Genomic DNA, 23,342 nt, shown 5'->3' on the forward strand with positions numbered 1-23,342 from the left:
AAAAAAATTTATATAGTTAAAAAATTTATATTTTCTATATAAAACGGTAAAAAAGTAGTTCTTTTAGAAGAATATTAAATTTTATGTTATGTAATAAACTGCATATATGTATAATATAATATGCAAGAATCGTATATTTTTTATTACAAAAATTTAAATGAAGAGAGTACTCGTCTGTCGAGTACGATATGCAAAATTTGTTGTGTAATTTTTAGTAAAAAACATTTGTACGTTTGTAAAAAGTATATGTTATGCAAAGAATTAAAGAGAATCATGTGTAACTCATCTTTACATATCCATAACAAAACACAATCATTTATTATGTACATATTTGAACAGTTTCCTTGTTATAAAAACACAGTTATAAAAACTATACTCTTTATCTGAATACCATCTAGATTATTCAAACAAGCTTGTGACAGTTATAAAAACGGAAAGGTCGACATTCTGATCCATTACTAAATAGAAATGCATGACATTACAGTTTTATATATGTGTGAAATTTTTGAAACTGTGTGAAATTTTACCTCTTTGAAAATAACAAAAGAATAATAACAGATTTGAAATAATTCATTCGAGAAACATGACAATTATTATTGTAGTTTAATTATTAACGTTAGTTAATATTTAGTGTTGTAGTTTGTTCCTCATTTATCTCTCTCCTTATTTAAAATAAAGGACATTTTGTGATAATTTTGCTTAGTATTATACAGATTGTGGTATCGGGCCGCATAAGATTAGTCACCACGCGAGCATCGTGCAATCGTTTTATTCATGATACCACTGATGATGTATTATATGTTCGTGAAACTAGTGTCAGCGGTTTTAACTTACACGACTGACAGTTGCGGCTGGGAATTTGCGAGTGATACTTCACAAGTGTATTCGTTTCCCATTTTATCAAAGTAAGAGAGAGGCGACTAGAATTGTAAAAAAACTTATATATAACTAATAGCGTGCAACGAGTCGATCGAAATTTTATTTAGTATAATAAGTATAAGATAAGTATCGAAAGTGTCTAGGTCGTACTATTATCTGATAGAGAATTTAAAGAAGAATTCGCGCCGCGTTTTTATTGTGCTCGTCCGTGCAGGCTTGTCTATGTATAATAGTGTGAGCATTACTGTAATCAATTGACGTCCAATTACGGAGCGAGAGAGATGCTGGGAGCTGATGATAATAATAAAACTGACGCGACGGTCAGCATGCTCGACAACAGTTGCCAGATTCAGTTGCGTGAATCGGAAAAATTGGGAGGACTCGTGGAGGAAGAGCGGAAGTTACAATTGTGTATCGAATTCAACAATCTCAGTTACTCGGTTTACCGTAAAGGTAAATATACATTTACTTTACACATTGTCCTTCATCAGTATCTTTCTCTCTCTTCTCTATGAGAAAATATACTAGTCTCTCCTGACCATGGACGTATGAATATCTAGATGAAGCATAAAGGTATACCTTTTTAGCCTAGCATAAAGTTTTTAGCATAAGGTTTACTTTTTTTTAGAAGAGATGAAGCCTGAGAAATAAGAGGAAAATTGATTATTGCACAATTATCTTGGTTGGCAATTTTCGTCCCACATCTCCGGCTTCACTTTTCCTCTCAAACGCTCCATCCAGTTATTCGGATTTCCATGCTTCTGACCATCTCTACTAACTCTACTAACCGATGCTGCGCCATTTGCTTAAGGCCGTTCTACGTTAGGCGCAAATCGATCGCAAGTAGAAACGCTTGTTCCGACAGTCAATCGGAAATGTTAATAGTACCATTATTCACACTTTTGATTGGTGGTTGCGATTGATTTGCGACTAATGTAGAATGACCTTTATACGAGCCTTCAGATAGCCTTCACAGAAACGCTTATGGTGTTATCATTTCTAAGGGCCGATTTCACCATCTCCGATTAACTCAATCGACCGATTAAACTATATCTTTGTCTCTTTTCAGCTACGTTCTTAAAAAGAGACAAAGATATAGTTTAATCGGCCGATTGAGTTAATCAGAGATAGTGAAACCGGCCCTTAGTTAGGCTCTTTTGCCGTTATCATTCGCTTTAACCTCGTAAACTCGTATTGCGATACATATTATTTTTGCGTTTGAATTTTGAATCCGCGTCTCTAATAAAATCATCCGTTCAGAGTGTTTATCTGTTATCCCAGACAGCATCAAAATCGAGATTAAGACGTCTTTAAGATGTCTTTTAGATTTCATATCATAAGATATCTTAAAGACATATCTTAAAGACTTCTTAAAGATGTCTCATATCTCAATTTTGGACATAATGCTGTCTGGGATGGAAGTCAGCGGATTCTTAATCATTTATCAGGACCGTCGAATTTTCAAATTTTTTTTCTTTTTCTCTCCCTCTTTTTTAGTAGGTCACGCATGCATATATGCAACTTAAAAAGAAATTCTTCAAAATTATTCCAATGTTATTTACAGAATGTGCTGATATCGTGATTATGTATAGACATCAGCACATTCTGTAAAAAATAGCATCTAGCTATATTTAGATTAACTAATAATAAGACTGAAGTATATAAACTGATTCATGATATAACTGGAAATAGACATATGCTCTATATATATAGATTAATAATAAGACTGAATAAGTATATAAATAGATTCATGATACAATAGATTAAATAGTTAAATAGTATCTAGATTAGATAGGAATAAATAAATATCATTCAATAATACGCTGTATTATCATCCATATTATCTAAAAATATAGTTTAGTCTAACTTATATGTATAATATATACAAATTGGATACACAGGGTGTAGAAGATTAATATTATATATAGAAAATTAATATTAACAAAAAATGTTTATTTTGAAGTCTTCTTTCTCCCTTTAAAGTTTGTCGGTCTAATTTTTTAACACCCTGTATATAATTATATCTATATTATATTATATATATAATATATATAATTATATCTATTCTATTACAAATTCTATAGTTTTTATAATAATATTTTTATCATTTTACATGCACACACATAATAATAATATCAATCCTTGCCCTTTTATGAGACTTATGATATTTAAAAATGGACGAATTCTCTAATATTATGACACTTTTATATCCACTCGTAGTTATTTATCCTTATTTTTCAATACAGAAAAATTAAAAAAGGAATACACAATTGATTTAATATATATAAATAGCTTCTAACAACTTTACAAAAACAATTAAACATATTTTTATGTCTCTTAATAATCTTAAATTGTAAAAATTCCATTTCCAAATAGCACAAATATTCAATAGACAATATTCAATAGACTCGCTGAACTTGTTTTTTTTTAAAGCAGAACGCGTATTCTTGTGAAATGAAAATTTACAATGTTATTATAAAAAAAGAGTATAATTTTCAGTGCAAAATCGTCAGCAATTATAAAGCAAATTAATTAATGATTCAGTCGCAATTATCGCGTTAAGCGTATACAAGCAAAAAAATCTTTGAACAAGAAACATTTAGAAACATTACGCGTTGATATAAAATAGATTGTTGCAACATCAACTGATACTTTAATCATAGTAACACAAAGAAAAAACAAAAATTTGCAAGCACATTAATTATTCCATTCTCATTTTATGTTCATCAATTTTAATTGGCATTTATATTCTAATCTTACACTGTACTCTAATAAATGGCAACGTAGACATTTGCGCTTGCAAATTCTTGTTCAATCAAATATTTTCCGCATTACTACGATTGAAGTGTCAGCCTTTTGAAAACGTCACGTAATCACTTCTAAATCTCTAGTCCGTGTTTTTTTTGCCTTTGGCTCTCGGATCAATAATTTGACCGGAAAGCTGTCAACGCAACATATGCACGATTTTTTTCAGTAATTACTCCATTAAACGTTACTTTTACGTCATTTTTTTATCAAATTATTCGCTATATACTCTATTATTATAAAATATAAAAATCTTCAATTTACACATTACAGTTTTCTAAGAAAAATTTGCAGAAGATGTATATTACTGTTTTTTTTGCGCAGTTACACTGATGTAACTCTTTATTTAAATTAAAATAAATAACAAGAAGTCACTCAGATCGCGTTTTTTTTAGTTCGCTCAAAATTATTAAGCGACAGAAATAATATGCAACCGCAATTTTACGATACTAGAACAACACACAAGTGCGCGCAATGCGCGCACTATTCTTCGATTTTATATAAAAAAAAATGATATTTTTATATAAAGTTTGTTTCAACTTGATTAATATTTTTTGATAGAAATCAGCTGATTAAAGCGTTAATTTGTTAATTATATTTTAAAATAATAGTATGTAATAGAAATTATAAAATAATATGTTTTAAATAAAATGTTAAAGTACATTAAACTCGACTAATATTTTTTGACAGAAATCAGCTGATAATTGTGCGCCGCGGTTTAAAAATATTAATTTTCAATATTTTAACGCGAACCAAAAATTAATCTTTCATATATTTTATCAGTACATTGTCTGCACATTTTGATGGTACCATCAGCATACCAGCCTACAAACTTTTTGATCTAATATACGTAAAATGAATCCGCGCAGTATGGGGTCCGCGGTTTAAAAATTTTAATTTTCAATATTTTAAAACGAGACAAAAATTATTCTTATATATATTTCAACAGTACATAATCTGCACAATATGATGGTACCATCAGCATTGCAGCGTACAAACTTTTTGATCTAATATACGTAAAATGAATCCGCGCCGTATGGGGTTTGCGGTATATAAATTCTAATTTTCAATATTTTAAAACGAGCCAAAAATTATTCTAATATATATTTCAACAGTACATTATCTGCACAATATGATGGTACCATCAGCATACCAGTCTACAAACTTTTTGATCTAATATACGTAAAATGAATCCGCGCCATATGGGGTTTGCGGTTTATAAATTCTAGTTTTCAATATTTTAAAACGAGCCAAAAATTATTCTAATATATATTTCAACAGTACTTTATATGCACAAAATGATGGTACCATCAGCATACCAGCGTACAAACTTTTTGATCAAATATACGTAAAATAAATCCGCGCCGTATGGGGTCCGCGGTTTAAAAATTTTAATTTCCATTTTTTTAAAACGAGCCAAAAATTATTCTTTTATATATTTCAACAGTACATTATCTGCACAATATGATGGTACCATCAGCATACCAGCGTACAAACTTTTTGATCTATTATACGTAAAATGAATCCGCGCCGTATGTGGCCCGCGGTTTACAAATTTTAACTTCCAATATTTTAAAACGAGCCAAAAATTATTCTTTGATATATTTCAATAGTACATTGTCTGCACATTATGATGATACCATCAGCATATCAGCGTACAAATTTTTTGGTATAATATACGTAATATAATTATTCGCTGTATGGGGTCTGCGGCTTAAAAATTTTAATTTTCAATATTTTAAAACGAGCCAAAAATTATTCTAATATATATTTCAACAGTACATTATCTGCACAATATGATGGTACCATCAGCATACCAGCGTACAAACTTTTTGATCTAATATACGTAAAATGAATCGCCGCCGTATGGGATCCGCGGTTTAAAAATTTTAATTTTCAATATTTTAAAACGAGCCAAAAATTATTCTTTTATATATTTCAACAGTACATTATCTGCACAATATGATGGTACCATCAGCATACCAGCGTACAAACTTTTTGATCTATTATACGTAAAATGAATCCGCGCCGTATGTGGCCCGCGGTTTAAAAATTTTAATTTCCAATATTTTAAAACGAGCCAAAAATTATTCTTTGATATATTTCAATAGTACATTGTCTGCACATTATGATGATACCATCAGCATACCAGCGTACAAATTTTTTGGTATAATATACGTAATATAATTATTCGCTGTATGGGGTCTGCGGCTTAAAAATTTTAATTTTCAATATTTTAAAACGAGCCAAAAATTATTCTATTATATATTTCAACAGTACATTATCTGCACAATATGATGGTACCATCAGCATACCAGCCTACAAACTTTTTGATCTAATATACGTAAAATGAATCGCCGCCGTATGGGGTCCGCGGTTTAAAAATTTTAATTTTCAATATTTTAAAACGAGCCAAAAATTATTCTTTTATATATTTCAACAGTACATTATCTGCACAATATGATGGTACCATCAGCATACCAGTCTACAAACTTTTTGATCTAATATGCGTAAAATGAATCCGCGCCATATGGGGTTTGCGGTTTATAAATTCTAGTTTTCAATATTTTAAAACGAGCCAAAAATTATTCTAATATATATTTCAACAGTACTTTATATGCACAATATGATGGTACCATCAGCATACCAGCGTACAAACTTTTTGATCAAATATACGTAAAATGAATCCGCGCCATATGGGGTTTGCGGTTTATAAATTCTAGTTTTCAATATTTTAAAACGAGCCAAAAATTATTCTAATATATATTTCAACAGTACTTTATATGCACAATATGATGGTACCATCAGCATACCAGCGTACAAACTTTTTGATCAAATATACGTAAAATAAATCCGCGCCGTATGGGGTTCGCGGTTTAAAAATTTTAATTTCCAATATTTTAAAACGAGCCAAAAATTATTCTTTTATATATTTCAACAGTACATTATCTGCACAATATGATGGTACCATCAGCATACCAGCGTACAAACTTTTTGATCTATTATACGTAAAATGAATCCGCGCCGTATGTGGCCCGCGGTTTAAAAATTTTAATTTCCAATATTTTAAAACGAGCCAAAAATTATTCTTTGATATATTTCAATAGTACATTGTCTGCACATTATGATGATACCATCAGCATACCAGCGTACAAATTTTTTGGTATAATATACGTAATATAATTATTCGCTGTATGGGGTCTGCGGCTTAAAAATTTTAATTTTCAATATTTTAAAACGAGCCAAAAATTATTCTATTATATATTTCAACAGTACATTATCTGCACAATATGATGGTACCATCAGCATACCAGCCTACAAACTTTTTGATCTAATATATGTAAAATGAATCGCCGCCGTATGAAGTCCGCGGTTTAAAAATTTTAATTTTCAATATTTTAAAACGAGCCAAAAATTATTCTTTTATATATATCAACAGTACATTATCTGCACAATATGATGGTACCATCAGCATACCAGCCTACAAACTTTTTGGTATAATATACGTAATATAATTATTCGCTGTATGGGGTCTGCGGCTTAAAAATTTTAATTTTCAATATTTTGAAACGAGCCAAAAATTAATCGTATATTTATTTCAATAGTGTATTGTTTACAGATTATTTTGGTACCATAAGTATACCAGCGTACAAACTTTTTGATCTAATATACGTAAAATAATTCCGCGCCGTATGGGGTCCGCGGTTAAAAAATTTTATTTTTTAATATTTTAAAACGAGCCAAAAATTAATCGTATATATATTTCAATAGTGTATTGTTTACAGATTATTTTGGTACCATAAGTATACCAGCGTACAAACTTTTTGATCTAATATTCGTAAAATAATTCCGCGCCGTATAGGGTCCGCGGTTTAAAAATTTTAATTTTCAATATTTTAAAACGAGCCAAAAATTATTCTTTTATATATTTCAACAGTACATTATCTGCACAATATGATGGTACCATCAGCATACCAGCGTACAAACTTTTTGATCTATTATACGTAAAATGAATCCGCGCCGTATGTGGCCCGCGGTTTAAAAATTTTAATTTCCAATATTTTAAAACGAGCCAAAAATTATTCTTTGATATATTTCAATAGTACATTGTCTGCACATTATGATGATACCATCAGCATACCAGCGTACAAATTTTTTGGTATAATATACGTAATATAATTATTCGCTGTATGGGGTCTGCGGCTTAAAAATTTTAATTTTCAATATTTTAAAACGAGCCAAAAATTATTCTATTATATATTTCAACAGTACATTATCTGCACAATATGATGGTACCATCAGCATACCAGCCTACAAACTTTTTGATCTAATATATGTAAAATGAATCGCCGCCGTATGAAGTCCGCGGTTTAAAAATTTTAATTTTCAATATTTTAAAACGAGCCAAAAATTATTCTTTTATATATATCAACAGTACATTATCTGCACAATATGATGGTACCATCAGCATACCAGCCTACAAACTTTTTGGTATAATATACGTAATATAATTATTCGCTATATGGGGTCTGCGGCTTAAAAATTTTAATTTTCAATATTTTGAAACGAGCCAAAAATTAATCGTATATTTATTTCAATAGTGTATTGTTTACAGATTATTTTGGTACCATAAGTATACCAGCGTACAAACTTTTTGATCTAATATTCGTAAAATAATTCCGCGCCGTATAGGGTCCGCGGTTTAAAAATTTTAATTTTCAATATTTTAAAACGAGACAAAAATTAATCTTTTATATATTTCAACATTACATTGTCTGCACATTATGATGTTAAATGTGCTACGACTTACACAGGCCTTAATTTTTGAATTGAAAGCTTAAACGTTTTTTGCGAAAATTACGGCCTGGGTAAGTCGTCCAACATTTTCTAAGGTCTTATTTACCTTTAAGACGCGCCCAAAGAAAATGTTCTACTACTTACACTGGTTTTAATTTTCGCAAAAAACGTTTAAACTTTGAATTCAAAAATTAAAGTCTGTGTAAGTCGTAGAACATTTGCTGAGGACTCATTTTGTTCGTCTTAAAGAGATCTTTAAAAGATCCTTAAAAGTTCGTCTTGAAGAGATCTTTAAAAGAACGTTTAAACTTGTAAAGATTAAGGCCTCTATAAAGCCTAAAACATTTTCTGTCGGCTCGTTTTGTAGGTCTTGAAGAAATCTTATAAAGATCTCTTCTATAAAGCCTAGAACAGAAAATGTTTTAGGCTTTATAGAGGCCTTAATCTTTTCAAGTTTAATCGTTTATCGGGAAAATTCAGCAAACTATAAAATAGCAATCTGTTGTGAATAATATGTTGTAATACCTTATCCTCGATTAATATTTTTATTACAGAAATCAGCTGATTAAAACGTTAATTTGCTAATTAATTTTTAAAATAAGAATATATGTTATAACATTTAAAATAATAATATGTTTTAAATAATGTATATTATAATTCCTTAAACTCGATTAATATTTATGACAGCTATCAGCTGATTTCTGTCAAAAAATATTAATCGCAGATAAAGCATTATAACATATTATTTATAAAATTATTATTTTAATTTTCTTAAAATATTTTTATTTTAAAATTTAATTAACAATGTAATGCTTTAATCATCTGATTTCTGTCAAAAAATATTAATCAAGTTTAAACAAACTTTATATAAAAACATCATTCTTTTTTATATAAAATCGAGGAATGGCGTAGCGCGCGCTTGTGTTAATAAAATATTTCGTTCATCTCCTCCACGTATATATGTATATAGCGCAGATCTCGTTCGAACATTCGCGTTTCGTCGTACATATGATGATGAGTTATTAACGAAATAATGTCCAACTTTAGGAAAAGAGAAAACGATCTTACGCGATGTGACCGGACACTTCGAGCCGGGGAAAGTGACGGTGATAATCGGTCCTTCCGGCGCGGGAAAGTCGACGCTGATGAAAATCATCTCGGGCGAGCGATGGGTCAACGTCGACGGCACCGTCTCTGTAAACGGCGTCGAACGGAACAGAGGAACGTTCCGCAAACATATATGTTATGTGCCACAACATTTCGAATTGCTGCCGTTCCTCACGACGAGAGAGACTCTCTACATAGCGGCTCGATTGAAGATGGACGTTAAGGGAAACGAGCAAGCGAATGCTCATCTGATTGTAAGTGCGATAAGTCGGAAAGATGCTTAATCCTTCTGTCAATGCATAATTTTTTTCATTTTTTTATCAATGTACAAGTACCTGACTAACAACTGCATATTTTCGACATATTCCACTGTAACAATTTCTTTCTAGCAGCTGCTATTATAGGTACTGAATATTCTTTTTCGTTCTATTTTAGGATGTAAGTTTCCGAATGAGGCTCTTTGTATTTTATATCAGGAAAGTTTCATAATATATGATATAATAAAGAAGGGTCATAAATATATTGTCACGCTGCTTTGAAAATGGCTGTTGGAATTATTCGTGAATTATAGAATCTGTTTAATAATATAATTTTTAAAAAACACTCAAGAAAAAGAGTAAATTTTCTGCAGTTTTTGGATGCTAAACACGAGTGTTGCAACAAGACTTTAATGCATCACATATGATAGCTATAATATGATAAAATAATTTTTCTTTGCCTATTTGACTGCAAATTTTTTAAATAGGTGACATGCTATAACAAAATCAAGATTGAAATTGTAAAAAATTTCCGTTCATGCACTTCTTATTTGAAAAAAATTACTTTTATCAAACTACGAATGTAATTTTCATCATCTGAATCGTTGGTCATCGATTATTTTTTTATTTATTGCACGTTGCGCTATCAAGTAAGATACGCATCGATATATCATCCATAAAAGACCCCGAATTTTCATCAGAATTATTTCAGGTAAACGAGATCGCTGAGAGTCTCGGATTATTGAACTGTCTAGACACGCTGACGAACAAGTTGAGCGGCGGCGAACTCAAGAGACTCTCTATCGGTGTGGAAATGATCAAACCGTCCGTTTTTTTATTGGATGAGCCGACGAGCGGCCTCGATAGTGCGGCATCTAATCAGGTATGATCCATGAATAGTTTAACAAAAACATTATTTGACAAGATGCTCACACATATATTAATAAAAATTTTTACATATTAAATGATATAAAGAATTTTTACAAATTAAATAAATTATATAAAAAATTCTTACATATTATATGAGATATACCAGATGTCCCATTTTAAAGGACCCACTCAAATATCTCATTGTCAGAAACACTGCGTTAAATCGAAAAATGTTTCCTACAAAAGTTGTAGGGTTTCGAGGGGGACATAACATAGTAATATTCATATGACCTTGGGCGGCGTCTCCAAGGTCAAATAAAGGTGAGAATGAATTTTGAAAAGAAGAAAAAAATATTAGGAAAATAAAAAAATGCTTCAGATAAAAGTTGTTCAAATTAATTAGTAGAAAAAGATGTTATAATAAAAAATATAGGTTTCCATTTAAAAAATTCATTCTCACCTTCACTTGACCGTGGAGGCGCCGCCCAAGGTCATGAATATTACTATGTTATGTCCCCCTCGAAACCCTACAACTTTTGTAGGAAACATTTTTCGATTTAACGCAGTGTTTCTGAGATATTTGAGTGGGTCCTTTAAAATGGGACACCCAATATAAAGAAGGTCTTATTTTTTAATATTATCTTTAATAAGATATAAATATAATATGCTAAAATTTCGGGGATGGATATATCAACAGCTCATTAACGTGTTGCACAATATGGCAAGAGCAAAGTGCACCGTAGTTTGTGCGATACACCAACCCAGTAGTCAGATGATCTCGCAGTTCGATAACATTATGGTACTCGATCGAGGTAGATGCATGTACTGTGGTCCGAAGAGTGAGATACTAAATACATACAAGTGCGCCGGGTTCGCGTGTCCGCGCTTCTACAACATCGCTGAATTCGGTAATATTGCTTCTGTCAATTCAGCTTGATGAATACGAGTCACTGAAAAAAAGAAAATTTAGAGAAACAGCGTTTACGCGTTTATCCTTTTTTTGCGTTTGCGTTTTCGCACGTTATTTTTCATAATTTTGGAATCTAAATTGATTTCTTACTAATTGCGAAAATTTTTGGGATGAAAAATTGTTATTAATTTTAAAAGTTAATTTGACTTGACAAAAAACTTTTTATTGTTATTTATTTTCCAATATTTTAATTAAATTTTTCAATGTCGAATATCTCGTTACTTAAATGTATCATTGAAGCAAGCGGAAATGCGTTAATAACTTGAAAAGATAAAGGACGAGACACACGCGATAATGACATGCAATGTCGTTTCTTATGATTATAGTACTCGAAGTAATAACCGAACAGAGAGGTGGAGATTTGGAGAATCTGTATGAGATCTCTCGTAGTGAATATGAAAAGTACAAATCGAGCCATACACATCATAAAAATGGTAAATAAACGTAATATATATGCGTGCTATATATCTGTAGATATAAATCTTTACTTGAATTTTTCTCGATTATCTTCAATAATCTATTTCAAATCATTTATTCAATTATTTATCTCGCTTTTGTATTAATTACAATATTCTTCTGCCTTATTTTGCTTCGATAACTGCGTGACGACAATGTGTAATTGTATTTTATTTATCGAATATATGATAAATCGAATATATAATAATAATAAATAATATATCTGCCTCAAAATGTAGATTTTACAGTAGAGAAAAAAGATAGATTGGATAAAAAATTGCAAGACGAGAGCATATAAAGATGAGCGTGAAATTTTAATCAATAATTATCGACATTTGACGAATTTTTGCAGAAACAGATTCGGAAACGACTTGTTCTAAACAGAATATTGAAAAAGACGACGTGCTCACGTCCGCGAATAATACAAAGCAAAGATTGTCAACGTGGCAACAACAAAAGATATTATTTTCAAGGGCTTTAATTTGCATCAAGCGAGATACCGTGAGTAAGAGTTGATTTAAAAGACGTCATAATTATTTGTACGAAATTAAACGTTATGTCTGAATATTTCAGATCATGACGAAGGTGAGACTTGCAACGCATGTCATAGTAGGACTGTTGTTAGGGGTGGTTTTTTATGACTTTGGCAATGATGCGCAAAAAGTGTACAGCAACTTACTTTACGTATTCTCTCTTTTGCTGTTCTTATATGTAGTAAATTCGATGCTAGCGGTGCTAATGTGTAAGTGAGAATTGTACATCCTCTTCCTAAGATTTTGTGGACTTTTAAGCATGTCGTTATAATTTTTTGATTTTTTCTCTTATTGGCAAAAATAACAAAATAAAAAAATATTACCGATAGATTTTTCAAATTAAAAAGAAAATGAAAATTTTTATAGCGATATTCCAAACTCATCATGCGTGAAACTTGCATCGCGACAAATATATATGTATATAGGTTTTATGCAGTAAACTTGAGTTTTATAAACGTTATATTGTATTAAGGCCTTTGTACCGTATGGTTGCAGTTCCCACGGAAGTGGCAGTGTTTCTACAGGAGCATTTAAATAATTGGTATTCCTTTAGATCCTACTATAGCGTAAAGATAATGACGGATCTTCCGATGCAAGTACGTTTTCTAATATATCTCTATGCTAACATTTCATTATAATTTCCTTTACTATACTTTATATAATATTATATAGTAAATACTATACACTATATAGTATTTTATACTATTTGTATATATTATTTATATATACTATATATACATACATATTACATACTATATATACTATATATTTTTATATTGGATAATTATATATGTGACTCTTATTTTTAAAATCATCGAATAGAAGACTTTCCTTTAATCTTTAGATACTTTGTTCTTCATCCTTTTTGCTTATATCATACTACATGACGGGGCAGCCATTGGAATCTAATAGGGTGTTAGGAGTGTGGAGTGTTGGCGTATTGATAACAATTTTTGGACAAACAGTCGGGGTTCTTATGAGTGTGGCTGTCAACATTGAGGTGCTGCAACACAGAAATCTTTTATAAAAATACTACTTTTATAAAAATTAACAGATGATTCATTTACGATAAAAATAAGTTTCAAATAAGTTTCAAATCAGTCCATCAATCAGTATTATCCAAATCATGTACTGTAAATTACAAAATAACATAAATCATAAGCATATTATTTTTTTCAGATAGGTGTTTTCTTAATACCGGCATTAAGTATACCGATGATACTGTTTGCCGGATTTTACTTGAGGATAGGGGAAATGTTGGCGTTCCTGCAACCTTTAGGCACCCTAAGCTGCTTCAGGTGTGCACAAAAGTATACTTTTACTTGTTAATTCAAAACGTTATTCCTAGTTTGTGTTATTTTTTTTCTTTTAGTCAATTGGAAAAAATACGCAATTTTTTATTGCAGATACGCGTTTGAGGGAATGATGCAAGCACTTTATGATTTCGATCGACCGAAATTACATTGCGCAGAGGTTTATTGCTATCTTCATTCGCCAAGCGCCATTCTTTCGGCGATGGAAATGCCTACGGTGCCGTTTTACGTAACTTTGATAATACTCGGCTGTTGGATATTTTTCTTACACGTTATCATCTATGTGATGTTTTGTTGGAAAATTTATTACGCAAAAAAGTGACGTATAAAATTAATTTCACTGATGAACATTTACTTATATATACAGGGTGTTTCAGGAGATTCTAGGACTTGATTGTATACATCATTTAAGCAAAAAAGTTTATATAAACATGTGTTTTATTCTGGACGGTTATAAATATACAACGTGTTTAAGTGAAAGAACGAATACATTTATTAACTTAAAATTAGTAGAACCAAATGCTACGAAACAATTATATTAAATTTTTATATTTCATAGAATTTAGTTCTAATAAGTTAATAAATGTATTCGTTCTTAAAACTGAATATGTTTTGTATATTTCTAACCGTCCAGAATAGGACACATGTTTATATAAATTTTCTTGCTTAAAATGATGTGTACAATCATGTCCTAGAACGCTGAGCATATTCCTACTGAAACATCTTGTATATATATTTCTCATTTCGTTTAATCTAACCGAATATAATTACGCGCGCGAAGCGAAGTTATATTATTCTTTGATAATAAAATCTTAAAAATTGCAACGTATGCATAAGAATTCAATATTTAAATCAAAATACCTACGCTTTCATTAGACTCACACATTTCCATACATCCGCCACGTTGCACGGCACGGCTCGCGCGAGACTGATCGTCAATCTCGCAATTGCAATATCTCGCAGTCTCGCACGAGAATCAGTTTCGCGCGAGACGCGCAGCGTGACGGACGTATGGGCTGTGCTAATCTAATGGAAAGGATAGAAAGAGAAAGATGTTTTCGTCGGGTCCGGTTCATTCTTGGCTGTGAAGTTAGGTTTCATCTTCAGGGGGGGGGGGGCAGAATCTTGCGGTCGGTGGTGGGGATCAGTCTTGCGCGAGACGTGCAGCGTGGTGGACGTATGGGACGCGCGCATTTAATGAAAAGGATAGAAAGAGAGAGAGATGTGTTCGCCGGGCCCGGTTCATTCTTGGCCTCATGAAGGTAGGTTTCGCCGTCAGGTGGCGACACCGGTACTCAAAGCTTGCTTGGAGTCAATCACTGCGCGCGAGATGTGCAGTGTGGTGGACGGTGGATGTGTGCAGGCGCGCGAATCTAATGTAAGCGCAGATATTTTGATCAAAAGGTTCTTATAGAAAATTCTATTTTTTTGTTCTCTGTTAAAGATTTAAATATTGTATTTTTATACATTGCATTGCATAATTAATATCTTTTTATGCATGCGCATTGCAATAATAATTTTTATGCATGCGCGTTATTGCAATTTTTGAGATTTTATTATCAAAGAATAATATAACTTTGCTTCGCGCGTGTAATTATATTCGGTTAGATTAAACGAAATGAGGAAATAAATATATAGAAAGAGAGATATAGGATGTTTCAGGAGGAATATTCAGCATTCTAAGACTTGATTGTATACATAATTTTAAGCAAAAAGATTTATATAAACATATATGTCCTATTCTGGACGGTTATAAGGATACAACGTTCAAGTTTAAGAACGAATACATTTATTAACTTAGTAAAACCAAATGGCTATGAAACAATTATATTAAACTTTTGTATTTCATAGAATTTAGTTCTAAAAAGTTAATTAATGCCATGTATTCGTTCTTAAAACTGAATATGTTGTATCTTTTTAACCGTTCAGAATAGGACATATATGTTTATATAAACTTTCTTGCTTAAAATGATGTGTACAATCATATCCTAGAATACTGATCATATTCCTCCTGAAACACTTTGTATATACATATAGAGAAAAAATTTGTTCGACGATTATCTTTGTATCTAAATTAATTGTAGAACAAATCTTCTCTCTACTAACGTGCAAAAGAAATAATGAAATAAGAAAAAATGTGAAAGATTGTAAATATGAATTTTGTCTATATAACAGTCGATATAACAACAACAGCACATAATAAAATTTATTTTTATTTTTCTATAATTTTCTATAATTTTGTAATTAATTAGATTATACTGCAAGTCATTAATTTTGGATATATTATAATAAAATAAATTAAATATAACAGTATCATATAAATCAAAGTATCTTAGGAATAATCAAAATTAAGCCGCCAACTTGACAAGAATATCAAACGGGCAATTCAAAACTTTTTCTTTCTTTTTCTTTTTCTTACCTTACTGTTTCTGTATAAATGTGCATAAAGTAAAATAATAAATAACATAAAAGTATGTACTAATAATGATATGATGGCGGTAATAATTGTAATAATAATAACATATGTAAAGTATACATAATAAATTTAAAAACTCTTTTAAGACGATTTACATAATATAAATTAAGAAATATTTTTATCGGCTCTCAGTATTTAATAAATAAATGTGATTTTTAAATTCGGCCAATAAAGCCAAGCACGAAAATTAATTCTAATTTTTCGGAACTGTATCTCTTGGTTTGAGATTACTAAGTTCCATCAATTAATAATCCTCAAGAGATACAGTTCCGAAAAATTAGAATTAATTTTTGTGCTTGGCTCTATTGGCCGAATTTAAAAATCACATTGATTTACATAATATTCCCAAAAGATTAAAAATAAACGCAATTATTAGTTTATAGTGCATTCTACTGATTCGACGATTAACATATTTTCTCCTGTAATGTCTGGAATAATTCGGAAATAACATTTCGATAATACGATACTTTTGACAATTGTATCAAAAATTCTTAAAAAATATTATATGAATTATTTGATAAGCGTGTGTGCGATGTGTTTCATCTTAAAATCAACATTTCTATTATTCTTATATACGTACTTTGGACATATTGTACGTATATATCGCACACATTTACTAACGCATCTTATCGAATATAATATATGATTCAGCTTAATTTGACGTATTAGCTTATCGAAGTCTAGCGTGAATTAAAATCACTTAACAAAACACAATAACCATTTTTTTTTACTTTGATTTGCAGTTGTAAAAACTATACTTTTTATCTGAAATCTGAATATCATTTAAATTATTCAAAAAGTTTTTGTGTCGCAGTTAGAAAAACACGAAGAGATATCGACATCCTGATGATTTCTTACGCATGAATGCATGACGAAACACATAACAGTTTTATATACACACATATGTGTAAAATTTTATCTCCTTGTTAATAAATAAAGAATAATAATAGATTTGAAAAAAATAACATTTATTCGAGAAGCATGACAATTATATATATTATTGTAGTTTATTAATGTTATTAATGTTGTCATTGTTCCTCATTTATGTATCTCGTTATTTAAAATAAACGATGTGTTGTAATATTGCTTAATATTATGCTTAATATTAATGCTTGCTTAATATTATGCATATTGTGGTCTGCATACCATCACGCGAGCATTATTAAGTATATTCGTTTTTTTATTCACATATAAGACCGCGCGTGTGTGTGTGTGTGTGAAACCATGTTATCGGTTAGGTGAGTTTACGCGCGTATGCAGTTTGCACTGTCTGCAGTTGCGACTGCGAGAATTCGTGAGTGCTTATCAAAGTTAGAGCCGATTAGAACTAGAAAGAATATTTGTCCAACTAGATATACAGCAACGAGTCGATCGAAAGTCTAATATAACGAAGAGTGTCAGTCGTACTCTTGTCTAATAAAGAATTTTACGAGAATTTGCGTCGCATCCTTATTGTGCTCATCTGTGCAGACTTATATAATGTGTGCATTTAATAGAATTAAAATCGACTAAATCGGAATAACGCTCGGTTACAAAGCGAGAAAGATGCAGGAAGCTGATGCTAATAATAAAAATGACGCGATGACGGCGAACATGCTCGGTAACAGCTGCCAGATTCAGTTGCGTGAGTCGGAAAAACTGATGGGAGAACTCGTGGAGGAAGAGCGGAAGTCATCACTGTATATCGAATTCAATGATCTCAGTTACTCGGTTTATCGTAAAGGTAAAGATACATTTATTTTAAACATTGTCCTACATCTCTCTCCCTCTCTCTCTCTCTCTCTCTTAGTAGATCGCGCATGTGTATATATATGCTACCTAAAAAAATTAATTCTTCAACATTATTCCAATGTTAAGTATAATTAACGATAAGTATAATTTTCAACGTAAAATTGTCAGCAGTTGAAAAGCGCACTAATTAATTAATTATACATTCGCAATTATCGCAAAACGCTTGCAAGTAAAAAAAGATCTAGAAAAATTTTAAAACAATACACGACGATAATTAGATTGTCGCGCAACATGAGCTTATACTTTATAGTAACACCAAAAATGCAAATTTAAGAAAATAAAAATTTGCAAGCACATTAATCATTCCATTCTTATTTTGTGTTCATCAATTTTAAATTATCATTATTTATATTCTAATCTTTAATCTTACACTTTTGTATAGTACAATTAGATTCAGAATTGTATCTAATAAATGGCAGAAATTTGCGCTTGCAAATTTCTGATCTCTCAAATTTCCTCTGCATTACTGCGATTGAAGTGTCAGTCTTTTGAAATCGTCACGTAATCACTTCTAAATCTCTAGTCCGTGTTTTTTTTTGCTTTTGGCTCTCGGATCAATAATTTGACCGGAAAGCTGTCAACGCAACATATGCACGATTTTTTTCAGTAATTATTCCATTAAACGTTACTTTTACGTCATTTTTTTATCAAATTATTCGCTATATGCTCTATTATTATAAAATATAAAAATCTTCAATTTACACATTACAGTTTTCTAAGAAAAGTTGCAAAAGATCTATATTACTGTTTTCTTTTTTTGCGCAATTACATTGATGTAATTCTTTTAAATTTGAATAAATAACAGGAAGTCACACAGATCGCGTTTTTCTTAGTTCGCTTAAAATTAATAAGCGACAGAAATAAGATGCAACCAATTTTACGATATAATATTTAATTATATTGATTACTGTTGCGTGCAACAAATGATGTTTTTTTTATTTTTAATATTAGTGCATATATAACGAATATAACGAATATGTGAAAAGTAATCTATAAATAAATAGGAAAACGTATCAATAAAAAATAGCATTATTGATGTCATAAAGTTTGCATTTGCGAGGATAATAAAATATTTTGTTCATCTCATCCACATATATATACAAATGTATATAGCGCAGATCTCGTTCGAACATTCGCGTTTCGTCGTGCATATGATGACGAGTTATTAACGAAGAAATGTCCAACTTTAGGAAAACAGAAGACGATCTTACGCGATGTGACCGGACACTTCGAGCCCGGGAAAGTGACGGTGATAATCGGTCCTTCCGGCGCGGGAAAGTCGACGCTGATGAAAATCATCTCGGGCGAGCGATGGGTCAACGTCGACGGCACCGTCTCTGTAAACGGCGTTGAACGGAACAGAGGAACGTTCCGCAAACATGTATGTTATGTGCCACAATATTTCGAATTACTGCCGTTCCTCACGACGAGAGAGACCCTCTACATAGCGGCTCGATTGAAGATGGACGTTAAGGGAAACGAGCAAGCGAATGCTCATCTGATTGTAAGTGCGATAAGACGGAAAGATGCTTAATCCTTCTGTCAATGCATAATTTTTTTCATCTTTTTATCAATGTACAAGTACCTGACCAACAACTACAGATTTTCGACATATTCCACTGTAACAATTTCTTCAGTCATGGGTTATTTTTTTATTTACTGCACGTTGCGCCACAAAAGTAAAATGTACATTGATATATCGTCCATTCAAAGACTCTGAATTTTCTTCTGAATTATTTCAGGCAAACGAGATCGCTGTGAGTCTCGGTTTATCGGGTTGTCTAGACACGTTGACGAACAAGTTGAGCGGCGGTGAACGCAAGAGACTCTCCATCGGGATGGAAATGATCAAACCGTCTGTTTTTTTATTGGATGAGCCGACGAGCGGTCTCGATAGCGCGGCATCTAATCAGGTATGATCCATGAATAATAGTTTAACAAAAACATTATACGAGATGCACACATGTATGTTAATAAAAAATTTTTACATATTAAATGATATAAAAAATTCTTATTTTTTAATATCATCTTTAATAAGATATAATATGCTAAAATTTCGGGGTGGATATTTCAACAGCTCATTAACGTGCTGTATAATATGGCGAGAGCAAACTGCACCGTGGTTTGCGCGATACATCAACCCAGTAGTCAGATGATCTCGCAGTTCGATAACATTATGGTACTCGATCGAGGTAGATGCATGTACTGTGGTCCGAAGAGTGAGATACTAAATACATATAAGTGCGCCGGGTTTGCGTGTCCGCGCTTCTACAACATCGCTGAATTCGGTAATATTGCTTCTGTCGATCCAGCTTGACGAATATGATTAAATTGTGAAAAAAAGGAAAAATTAGAGAAACAGCGTTTATATGCGTTTATTTTATTTTATTTTTTTGCGTTTGCGTTTTCGCACGTTATTTTTCATCATTTTGCAATCTAAATTGATCTTTTACTAATTGCGGAAATTTTGGGGGAAAAAAATTGTTATTAATTTTAAAATCTAACAATTCTTTTTATTGTTATCTGTTTTTCAATATTTTAATTTAATTTAATGTTGAATATCTCGTTATTTAAATCTGTTGAAGGAAGAGAAAATCTGCATTATTAACTTAAAAAAATAAAGGACGAGACACACGTGATAATGACAGAAAATGTTGTTTCTTATGATTACAGTACTCGAAGTAATAACCGAACAGAGAGGTGGAGATTTGGAGCATCTATACGAGATTTGTCGTAGTGAACATGAAAAGACGCGCCATACACATAAAAGTGGTAAATAATATAATATACGTGTCTATATGCATATTTGTAGATATAAATCTTTACTTGAACTTTTCTCGATTATCTATTTCAATAATCTATTTATCTCGCTTTTGTATTAATTACAATATTCTTCTGTCTTATTTTGCTTTAATAACTGCACGACGAAAGTGTGTAATTGTATTTTATTTATCGAATATATATAATATATATCTAATATGTAGATTGCAGTAGAGAGAAAAAAAACAAGATAGATCGGATCAAAAATTGCAAGACGAGATAATATAAAGATGTGCGTGAAATTTTAATCAATAATTATCGACATTTGACGAATTTTGCAGAAACAGATTCGGAAACGACTTGTTCTAAACAGAATATTGAAAAAGACGACGTGCTCACGTCCGCGAATAATACAAAGCAAAGATTGTCAACGTGGCAACAACAAAAGATATTATTTTCAAGGGCTTTTATTTGCATCAAACGAGATACTGTAAGAGATAATCTGAAAGACGCCGATAATAATTTGCACGAAATTAAAACGCTGTTCTCGATCAATTATTTAGACCATGACGATGCTGAGATTTGTGGCGCATGTTATTGTAGGACTGGTTTTTGGGATAATCTATTATGACTTTGGCAATGATGCGCAAAAAGTGCTCAGCAACATAGGTTACTTATTCTGCCTTCTGGTGTTCTTATACATTACCAATTCATATCTGGCAGTGCTAATGTGTAAGTGACGTAGATCTTCTTTCTATAAGATTTTGTGGACTTTTAAGCATGTCATTATGATTTTTTCCTTATTGACAAAAATATATGTATAAAAAATATTACCGATAGATTTTTCGAATTAAAAAGAAAACGAAAATTTTTATAGCAATTTTCCAAATTCATGCGGTGCGTAAAACTTGCGTCGCGACAAATACATAGTTTTTACGCACGTGTTTCATATAAATCGTATTATATCGTATTAAGCATGGCCTTTATACCGCTTGATTGCAGTTCCCATAGAAGCAGCAGTGTTTCTACAAGAGCATTTAAATAATTGGTACTCCTTGAGAGCCTACTATAGCGTAAAGATATTATCGGATCTTCCGATGCAAGTACGTTTTCTAATAAATCTCTACATATATACATATGCATTACATATACTATTACAATATATACTATTTATATATGCTACATATACATGTATATTACATACTATATATACTATATATTTTTATATTGGACGTCACATAATTATATATGTGACTCTTGTTTTAAAAATCATCGAGTAGAAAAATTTGCTTTTATCCATTAGATACTTTGTCCTACATCCTTTGTGCTTATATCATATTACGTGACGGGACAGCCAATGGAATCTGACAGGTTTCTACAAATGTGGAGTATTGCCGTATTGGTGTCAATTATTGGACAGACACTCGGGATTTTGATGGGTTTGGCTTTCAACATTAAGGTGCTGCAACATAACACAGCAATCTATTTTTATAAAAATTAAAAGATGATCTATTTACGATAAAAATAAGTTTCAAATCAGTCCGTTGATCAATTCAAAATCATGTATTGTTTATTATAAAATATTTTAAAAATAACGTAAATCATAAGGATATTATTTTTTCAGATGGGTCTTTTCTTAATATCAGCAATAAGTATACCGATGTTGCTGTTTTCCGGATTTAACTTGAAGCGAGAGGAGATGTTGATGTTTCTGCAACCTTTAGTCACCATAAACTTTTTCAGGTGTTCACAAAAATATATTTTTACTCGTTAATTCAAAGTGTTATTTCTAGTTTGTGTTATTTCTTTTCTTTTAGTCAATTGGAAAAATACACATTTTTTTATTGCAGATACGCGTTTGAGGGATTGATACAAGCGATCTATGGTTTTGATCGACCGAAATTACATTGCTCAGAGATTTACTGCTATTTTAGTTCGCCAAGCGTCATTTTCTCTAGAGTGTACATGCCTACGACGTCGTTCTACGTAATTTTGTTGATACTCGGCAGTTGGATATTCTGCTTACACGTTATCATTTACGTGGTCTTTTGTTGGAAAATTTATTACGCGAAAAAGTGACGTAAAATTAATTTCACTGAACATTTTTATTTATACATATAGAGTATTCATATAGAAAATATTTGTTCGACGATTATCTTTGTATCTTTAAATTAATAGTAGTACAAATCTTCTCTCCACTAACGAGCAAAAAAATAATGAAATAAGGAAAAATGTAAAAGATTATAAATAAGAATTGTCTAGATATAACATAATCGATATAACAATAACAAGATAAAATAAAATTTATTTTTTTATAATTTTATAATT

The 23,342-nt window shown here is 31.2% G+C and overlaps 1 protein-coding gene across 1 annotated transcript; it reads left to right on the top strand.

Moving 5' to 3' along the window:
* The first annotated feature begins 38 nt into the window (after positions 1–38).
* Positions 39–23,332, top strand: LOC145946639 (ABC transporter G family member 2-like). The gene is made up of 22 exons (XM_083056394.1): positions 39–1,332; positions 9,529–9,842; positions 10,558–10,728; positions 11,413–11,623; positions 12,012–12,119; positions 12,494–12,642; positions 12,715–12,883; positions 13,170–13,270; positions 13,519–13,674; positions 13,854–13,972; positions 14,081–14,305; positions 17,975–18,186; positions 19,445–19,758; positions 19,997–20,167; positions 20,332–20,542; positions 20,928–21,026; positions 21,356–21,504; positions 21,578–21,746; positions 22,017–22,117; positions 22,318–22,473; positions 22,639–22,757; positions 22,865–23,332. Exons 1-22 carry the CDS (start codon positions 1,161–1,163, stop codon positions 23,091–23,093), a joined length of 3,825 nt encoding a protein of 1,274 aa, XP_082912520.1. The 5' UTR covers positions 39–1,160; the 3' UTR covers positions 23,094–23,332.
* The last annotated feature ends 10 nt before the right edge of the window (positions 23,333–23,342 follow it).

This window comes from Prenolepis imparis, unplaced genomic scaffold, assembly GCF_030444845.1.
Source record: "Prenolepis imparis isolate NDT839.2.m4 unplaced genomic scaffold, iyPreImpa1.0 SCAF_17, whole genome shotgun sequence".
Classification (NCBI taxonomy): domain Eukaryota; kingdom Metazoa; phylum Arthropoda; class Insecta; order Hymenoptera; family Formicidae; genus Prenolepis; species Prenolepis imparis.